This window comes from Cololabis saira, chromosome 3 (genome assembly GCF_033807715.1).
Source record: "Cololabis saira isolate AMF1-May2022 chromosome 3, fColSai1.1, whole genome shotgun sequence".
NCBI lineage: Eukaryota > Metazoa > Chordata > Actinopteri > Beloniformes > Belonidae > Cololabis > Cololabis saira.
Window position 1 is genome coordinate 1,786,869 of NC_084589.1, and position 9,352 is coordinate 1,796,220.

Sequence of the window (9,352 nt, forward strand, 5' to 3'; positions counted from 1 at the left end):
TGCAGGTGGACCAGGAGCAGTTCAACAAGATCCTGGGCTACATCAGCACCGGGAAGAAGGAAGGAGCCAAACTGATGTGTGGGGGAGGAGTGGCTGCAGACCGAGGATACTACATCCAGCCCACCGTGTTCGGAGACGTGCAGGACAACATGACCATCGCCCGGGAGGAGGTGGGGGAACGGGGCCGTGTCAGGGGCTGCTTTGGGCCTGAGGGGTTCACATGATTCTTTGTACTGTTGTAGAGATGTACGGTCCTGGTTCTCTTGAGGTGTCAGTCAGTACGTTTACATGCAGCAAAGAGATCAGATTTCTGATCGTATCAGATTTCTGATCGTATCAGATAACGACATGCAGAAGTCCGGATCACTTGTCTTGAGTTTACATGCTGTTCAGAGATCGGATAAATGGCCAGAGCATGGCTGACTCAGTGATGCTAGGTGGCGCTGTAACCATGGTAACCATTTTAACAAAGAGCCACCTCCGGTTGACCTCCACTTAACAACAACAAGAAAAGATGTCGTACGACGACCTGGTCTGATTTGTTGTTCTAGTTTGTTCCCTTTGCTGCCACTAACCTTGTGAGAGGCGCAAAAGGCACAATAACCCTTTTTAAAAATGATTATATTATAAAACGGGAAATTTACAGGAAAATACTAATACGGGAGGACGGCGGGAAAGAGGGGTGAAATACGGTAGTTTCCCAGCCAAAACGGGAGACTTGACTTGAGTGGAAACAAGTCACAAGTTTCTACTGGACAATTGTGTCGTTATTAGGGAAAGAGGACTGGACTGGAGACACAAGTTAGGAGGGCCAGCCAGGTTCTTTCCTCTCTCTTATTGTTCAACTGTTGCACTGTAGGTGTTTTGTAAATAGTGTTGTTGTCTTCTTCGTTTAGATACACAATCAAATACATCACAGCAGCTTCACTCCAACCTCCTACTTCTGCTCCAGGTGCTGGATTGTAGTGGAAAAGAAACCAGACCGAGTTGAGATGAGTAGGTGCTGGTGGAAAAGTGCCAATAGTGTCCAGCTTTGTGTCGGCTGTCACAATGAGCATTTTTAAATTCGTCATAGATCTGATGTCGTTTCTCATTGAAGTTCCTCCTTTTGGCGGTATCTCCCTACCAGCTGTTTAACCCGCGTGCCTAGTGCGTTGCAGCGGTGCGTTAATAACAAATAACCCAACAGTCTAACGTTCAACCAGTCAGCAAAGCCTGCTCCAGTGGGCTTCCTCTTTAAATGCTCGGCATCGCCGTCAGACCAGTGTGATCATGAAAGATCATGAAAGAAAGAATATCTCCACCCTTCAGAAGACGGCGTGCAGCTGGCGTGCTGCTCCAGAGTCACAGAGCCGGGACAAACTGACTTGTCGTTGGCCTACAAGTCAGCAACAAGTCAGCTCGTCACGGCTCTTCAGCGCTTGTTAAAGTTGTCCTAGTTTATGAAGTCTTTGTCTTTCCTGTTCTGTCTTCCAGATCTTTGGTCCAGTCATGCAGATCCTGAAGTTTAACACGTTGGAGGAGGTGATAACGAGAGCCAACGACAGTAAATACGGCCTAGCCGCCGGCATCTTCACCAAGGACATCGATAAGGCCCACTACGTGGCCAACGGGCTGCGTGCCGGGACCGTCTGGTGAGTGCTGCATCATGGGTAATAGTTGAGCTGTGGTCTGATGCTGGGAGAACATCAGGGGTTCAAACCCTCACATCTATAGCTCACATCAGCACATTTCTTTGGGCAAGACACTGCATCCCAACATGCCCCCAACACATTAATGAATATCTTGGTAGATGCATGGCTCGTGCACAGAAGCACTGGAGATGTGCGTCTGCAGCGGGGACCTCATGGGGCAACACATATAACACACATTCCACGTATTTACACATGATGCATCCCTCACATTACGGAAGATTTTTTTTCATTGTGCACTTCGAGAAAAAAGTTAAAAAAAGTTAAAATGTTGAGAAAAAAAGATTTTGTGAATAAAGTATAATATGAATAATCTATATGAATAAAGAAATGTATTGAAGAGTATTAGGGCCATGCAGGAGAAAAAATATGAGAGGGGGAGATTTTTTTTTTCATTGTGCACTTCGAGAAAAAAGTCGAAATGTCGAGATAAATGTTGAAATACAATTTCAAGAATAAAGTCGAAATTTCGTGAATAAAGTCGAAATTTTGAGAATAAAGTTGAAATTTCAACTTTATTCACAAACTTTGGACTTTTCTATACTTTACTGCAACACAATTCACCACAGTAATCTCCACACCCCACACACCACACCCATCACTGTCTGCTCGTTCCACCAGCCTTGTCCTTTCACTGGTTAGCACTAGCTAAGTCAGGCAAGTTAAATTACTTTGATTGACATCGTGGGAGTTCCACACGCTTTGCAGGACATAAATGTTCTAGTCCTACTATGGCCATGCTAAGCCCCTCCCTGCTCCGTCTGATAGGCCGGCTGTGTGCGGCATGTTGTATTGTGAGTATTGTATTGTAGATGAAGGATTTTGCCAATAGTGATTTTCCTGATTTATTTTTATATTTTGTATGTGATTTGAGCAGAGCCATGTTTTTACAAAGGGACAGTTAGATAAACTGTTTAAGCTCCGCTACCGCACCGCAGTAGCAGAGTTGACTGGGGCTGTAACAATATATCGTGCCACGAAATTTCGCGATACAAAAACGTCACGATACGTGTCGTGGAGGTGACAAACTGTAGCTGATATTGGGACAAATTTATCCAGTCAATACAAGCAGACGCTGATTTCTTTTTCAATGTAGTGATTTTGTTTTAACACAAGAGGGTGCTCTGAGCTGGTGGTGACTAATCTGCGCCGCTCCCCCCTCTCCCATCTTTCCAATGCTTTTGTTGCAGCAGAGTGTGTAGCGTAGGATTTACAAGTAGAATGGAGAACAGCGTAGCAATAGAAGACGCTCCCGCCACATTTAAGTCACCGGTACGGCGGCATTTTGGATTTCCAATTGTGGATAGAAACGGCGACCGAGTGGCTGACAAGGAGCAAACATTGTAAGCTCTTAGCTCTGCCATAAGATAAATAATAGTCATGTTGCATTCTGAGTTTGGGACTTTTCATAGTTTATTTATTTATTTATTTAATTTTAGTTGGTAAATTTCTGGAAAAGAAAAAAGTCAAATCATACATGAGAGAAACTATTCAGTTTGTGGCTAAATATTTGTACTTGTCTGAAACTGAAGATGCATAATGCAAACCTGACATTTACTTTTAGTTCAGTTTGTGGAAAATGGTTGGCCTGGCTTTCTCTTTAAAACTTAAACAGTTATAAAGCATTACAAACTGGAACAATAGGGCACATGTACAGCATTGTTTTGTATTTTGTGTCTTTCAAATAAAAGACCATTTTTTCCAGTCATATGTTCCTCATTCAAGGTTGTTAAAAAAATACTGCTATAATATCGTATCATATCGTTATCGTGACCTCAATATCATGTACCGTATGGTGAGATTAGTGTATCGTTACACCCCTAGAGTTGACCAATCAGAGACGGGAAGGTAAAGGATTGGTAAAGTTCCTGAAGCATCTTGGGATGTGTAGTTGGACAGTTCAGCACCAACATCATCTAGTGCTTGTTCCTCCCTGTTAGTGTTTAACCTGACTGTGTGTGTGTGTGTGTGTCTCTGCAGGATCAACTGCTACGACGTGTTTGGAGCTCAGGCTCCGTTCGGAGGCTACAAGTCTTCAGGGATCGGCAGAGAGCTGGGAGAGTACGGCCTGGAGAACTACACGGAAGTGAAAACGGTAACTACACGTCGTGTAGTTGTGTAGTTCCGTGTGCGGTTCTGCTGTTGGTGTCAGGTTTGGGGGGTCCAGATTGTGTTTCCTGCTGAAGATCACGGCTCCATGAGGCTCCGTGAGGCTCCGTGAGGCTCCGTGAGGCTCCATGAGGCTCCATGAGGCTCCACGAGGCTCCACGAGGCTCCACGAGGCTCCATGAGGCTCCATGAGGCTCCATGAGGCTCCATGAGGCTCCACGAGGCTCCACGAGGCTCCACGAGGCTCCACGAGGCTCCATGAGGCTCCACGAGGCTCCACGAGGCTCCACGAGGCTCCATGAGGCTCCACGAGGCTCCACGAGGCCAACAGGAGGAATCAGAGATAAACCCTCCATCACTGGGCTGCTGTTCTGAATGACTGACAGGTTCCAACTCCCACCTGAAACCAGTCTGACTTGCTGCCAGCACCGCTGCCCCAGTCCCGCTGCGTCTGTACGGAGACCCAGCCCCCCGTACTGGGAGCCCCCCGTACTGGGAGCCCCCCGTACTGGGAGCCCCCCGTACTGGGAGCCCCCCGTACTGGGAGCCCCCCCCCCCCGTACTGGGAGCCCCCCCTCCAGGAAGGCCTTCTCCCAGCCCCCCAAACAAGCGTCCCGGGTCCAGGGAGGGTCCAGAGTACAGCAATCCCTGGCTACACTGCAAAAACTCCAAATATTACCAGGAATATTTGTCTTATTTCTAGTTAAAATATCTCATTACATTTAACCCTGGTACTGTGTTTGGGTCAAAATCACCTAATTCTCCTGTTCCTTCTTTCCTCCTGCTCTCTCCTTCCTCCTTCCTTCCTTCCTTTTCTTCCTTCCTTCCTTCCTTCCTTCCTTCCTTCCTTCCTTCCTTCCTTCCTTCCTTCCTTCCTTCCTTCCTTCCTTCCTTCCTTCCTTCCTTCCTTCCTTCCTTCCTTCCTTCCTTCCTTCCTTCCTTCCTTCCTTCCTTCCTTCCTTCCTTCCTTCCTTCCTTCCTTCTCCCTTCCTCTTTTCTTCCTTCCTTCCTTCCTTCCTTCCTTCCTTCCTTCCTTCCTTCCTTCTTTTCTCCCTTCTTTCCTCGCTTCCTTCTTTCTTTTCTCCCTTCCTTCCTTCTTTTCTTCCCTTCCTCCTTCCTTGAGCTGAAGACAGCACAAGGGTTAAAACAAGAGTCATCACCAGATAAATAACTTATTTTACAATTTTCACCCGTTTCAAGTAAATTTTCACTTAAAATAAGTAGTAAAATCAAGCCTTGTATAATAATTGTAAAAAAGAAAAAGGTTGCTACTACACTAATTACTGTGGTTAAAATATGACACGTGGAGCACCGGAGCTGATGCAGCTTCTCCATGTCTGTTCTGACTCTGGGAACTGATAAAAAACCAGATCCAGATGAGCTGAGGGGTCTAAGAGGTTCATACTGGGCCAGGATGTCCCTGATGTGTTCTGGTCCTGGACCATTCACATCTTTATAGAGCAGCATCAGAACTTTAGAGTCTGTCCTCTGATGGACAGACAGCGGAGTAAAGACCTCAGAGCTGGACTGATGTGTCCACTTTGTTGGTCCTAGTGAGGACTGGAGCAGCAGAGTTCTGTATGACTACGTTTACATGCAGTAAAAATTTGGGTTATTGCTAATATTCCGGTTACTGAAACATTCGGAATATTCCTTTTCCATGGTAATTAATCATTGGGGATATCTGGATCAAACCAGCGACGCACGGAGAACATCATGACACAATTCCCGTCATTTCTGCTTCTTCTTCCTGTATCCAAATTCAAAACAAATGCTGCTTCACACAACTTTTCTCTCACCTTCTTGTAAATCTTCTATCCCGGTACTTTCTACCGTCTACAAATGCAGAAATGTTCATATCCTTCATTACATTTATGAAGTGATTAGTCTCCTCCTGGTCTTGTTTCTCCGTGTTTATAAGAACTTCCTGGACTCAAAAGACCAGGATTCCTTGTGAACAGAACATGTGCAGAAAACAAATTCCTGTTCCGTTTGATGGGGATATTCTGTTTGGCGTTTACATGACCCAATATTCAGGTTTTAAAAGGAGTAACCCAGGAAATTCGGGTTATTCAAAGGGGTTATTGGTGTTTACATGGCCGTGCAAATTCGGGTTATTGATAATATTCTGGTTTTAAAAGGGTTTTTGATGCATGGAAACGTAGTCAGTGAGCTGCAGTTGTCTAACTGACTTTTAAAGTGGACTGTAAAGATGCTGTTCCAATAATCCAGCTACTAAAGATGAACGCTGGGGGATTCAGATTTCACACCAACAGGAAGTGGTTGGATACCTGCTGCTGGAACTTCTGCACGTTTGTGGTCTTTGGTCGGTTTTATCAACATGTCTGGATGTTCTGATTTAAAGTTTCAGACTTTTTTCACAACAGAAACAAACATTGGATGTCCAGCTGTGATTAACAGAGCTGGATTAAATAAATGGACTACACTAGGCAGACTCCCCTCCATGTTATTTATGAATTGAAATCTTAAACTTACCAAAGTTACTAATAAAAGTTAATTCACATTTTACATAGCATAGTCAAGTTGGTTCTTTGTATTCCAAAATAAGTCATGTGTTGTAAATTAAACAGTCTATCAGACTATTTTTAGATTTTTATTATTTATAGGTTATTACACCGCTCTATTAAATGCTATTAAATTATCCTTATCTTATCGATTGAGTGTCATTGTTAAGGTATTAGTACCAGTAAATGACCAATAGGTGTCAGCATTGCTATGTAAACAGAGCAAATAAGATAAATGTTTTAAGCTATTGCATTTTGCAGAAAATCTTAATTAAATGTGTTGATAAAATTGAATTAGTAAGATTGAATAGTTAAATAAGAATTCAAATATACAAAGACTAATAAAATCTGCAGTAAGACAAAGCGTGCTGTAGTGGTAAAGATGTTTATTAATCAGTGATTAATAATCAGCAAAGCACATGTTCCTGGTTGAGCTCCTGATAAACGAGGAAACGGTCCTGCCTCCATGATCTCTGTCTGAATCCGGTTTGTTCTGGTTTCCAGGTGACCATCAAGGTACCGCAGAAGAACTCCTAGCTGAGAGACGGCACTTCTGCTGGAGGAGGCGCCAGGGGACGGGACCCCCGGGGACCGGGTCTGCAGACGCAGGACTGCACCCCCAGCCCGGATCAAGGACTCTTCATAACAGCTGAATTAAACAATACAGAGTACTCTGGATCGCTGCTGAAACGTTGTACGATTAGACGCTTGTTCTCCATTAAACGACTGTAACTGCAGATACAGCCGGTCTGACTGTTTCCTTGATGTTTGATAAAGCTGCTTTAGATACTCTCCTGTCTGCCCTGGTCTGATTTGGGAGGAGTTGAGTGGTGTTGACAACATTCAAACAGAATTCAAACAAAACGTCCATCTTCCTGCTCATCCCTCCAGTACTCCAAAATCCTGAAGGTTTATTCAACAAAAAAAAAGATTTAACTAACGCGATTTCAATCCTTTCATCACGCTCTTACAAAGAAAACATGTTCCCACAAATAAATAAATACAACTATTCCCTATAATCCCATTTAGTCCATCCAGCTGCCACTTAACATGAGCTCGCTGTATTTCAGACGCAACAAAAGTCCAATTTAAAAAGCATCACAGGCTCTGTGTGCGTTCCCTTTAAACTGACAAAAAAATCAAAAAGCAGATATTTTAGTGGAATTTATTTGAAATTGATTTTTTTTATATATATAAATATATACAATGGGTTGCAAAAGTATTCACCCCCCTTGAACTTTGTGACCTTTTGCCACATTTCAGGCTTCAAACATAAAGATATAAAACTAATTTTTTGTGAAGAATCAACATCAAATAGGACACAATCATGAAGTGGAACGAAATGTATTGGAAATTTCAAACTTTTTTAACAAATAAAAAACTGAAAAATTTGGTGTGCAAAATTATTCACCCCCTTTACTTTCAGTGCAGTACACTCTGTCCAGAAGTTCAGTGAGGATTCTGAATGATCCAGTGTTGACCTAAATGACTAATGATGATAAATGGAATCCACCTGTGTGTAAACATGTCTCCGTATAAATGCACCTGCACCATGATCGTCTCAGAGGTCCGTTTAAAGCGCAGAGAGCATCATGAAGAACAAGGAACACACCAGGCAGGTCCAAGATATTGTTGTGGAGAAGTTTAAAGCTGGATTTGGATACAAAATATTTCCCAAGCTTTAAACATCCCAAGGAGCACTGTGCAAGTGATAATATTGAAATGGAAGGAGTATCAGACCAAGACCTGGCCGTCCCTCTACACTCTCAGCTCATACAAGGAGAAAGCTGATCAGAGATGCAGCCAAGAGGCCCATGATCACTCTGGATGAACTGCAGAGGTCAGAGGTCAGAGGTCATGATCACTCTGGATGAACTGCAGAGCTCTACAGCTGAGGTGGGAGACTCTGTCCATACGACAACAATCAGTCGTATACTGCACAATTCTGGCCTTTATGGAAGAGTGGCAAGAAGAAAGCCATTTCTTAAAGATATCCATATAAAGTGTTGTTTAAAGTTTGCCACAAGCCACCTGGGAGACACACCAAACGTGGAAGAAGGTGCTCTGGTCAGATGAGACCAAAATCCAACTTTTTGGCAACAATGCAAGACGTTATGTTTGGCGTAAAAGCAACCCAGCTCATCCTCCTCAACACACCATCCCCACTGTCAAACATGGTGGTGGCAGCATCATGGTTTGGGCCTGCTTTTTTCCAGCAGGGACAGGGAAGATGTTTAAAATTGATGGGAAGATGGATGGAGCCAAATACAGGACCATTCTGGAAGAAAACCTGATGGAGTCTGCAAAAGACCTGAGACTGGGACGGAGACAATGATCCAACAAGACAATGATCCAAAACATAAAACAAAATCTACAATGGAATGGTTCACAAAAAACATATCCAGGTGTTAGAATGGCCAAGTCAAAGTCCAGACCTGAATCCAATGGAGAATTTGTGGAAAGAACTGAAAACTGCTGTTCACAAACGCTCTCCATCCAACCTCACTGAGCTCCAGCTGTTTTGCAAGGAGGAATGGGCAAAAATTCAGTCTCTCGATGAGCAAAACTGATAGAGACATAACCCAAGAGACTTACAGCTGTAATCACAGCAAAAGGTGGTGCTACAAAGTATTAACTTAAGGGGGGTGAATAATTTTGCACGCCCAATTTTTCAGTTTTTTATTTGTTAAAAAAGTTTGAAATATCCAATACATTTCATTCCACTTCATGATTGTGTCCCACTTGATGTTGATTCTTCACAAAAAATTACAGTTTTATATCTTTATGTTTGAAGCCCCGCGTCGAGGCAAACCCAGATGATGATGAGGCAGGGGAAGGTATCCAGTATTTTGTTAATTGGAGAGTTAAAATTGCGCATATAGACACCCGATCCGACCCGAAAAACCCAAAAATTTCGCACGCGCGCTCGCTACGCTCACGCGTAAAAAATAGTCTGATAGACTGTTTAGTATACAACACATGACTTATTTTGGAATACAAAGAACCAACTTGACTATGACTATGCTA

The 9,352-nt window shown here is 43.4% G+C and overlaps 1 protein-coding gene across 1 annotated transcript in view; it reads left to right on the forward strand.

Annotated features, from left to right (window-relative positions):
• Window positions 1–7,117, forward strand: part of LOC133424587 (aldehyde dehydrogenase, mitochondrial-like) — a 28,986-nt gene extending 21,869 nt beyond the window's left edge. Inside the window, exons 10-13 of the mRNA XM_061715275.1 lie at window positions 6–170; window positions 1,477–1,634; window positions 3,672–3,786; window positions 6,830–7,117. Coding sequence (XP_061571259.1) covers window positions 6–170; window positions 1,477–1,634; window positions 3,672–3,786; window positions 6,830–6,862 — 471 coding nt within the window. The 3' untranslated portion in view covers window positions 6,863–7,117. The remainder of the gene's footprint in view (window positions 1–5; window positions 171–1,476; window positions 1,635–3,671; window positions 3,787–6,829) is intronic.
• Window positions 7,118–9,352: the final 2,235 nt, after the last annotated feature.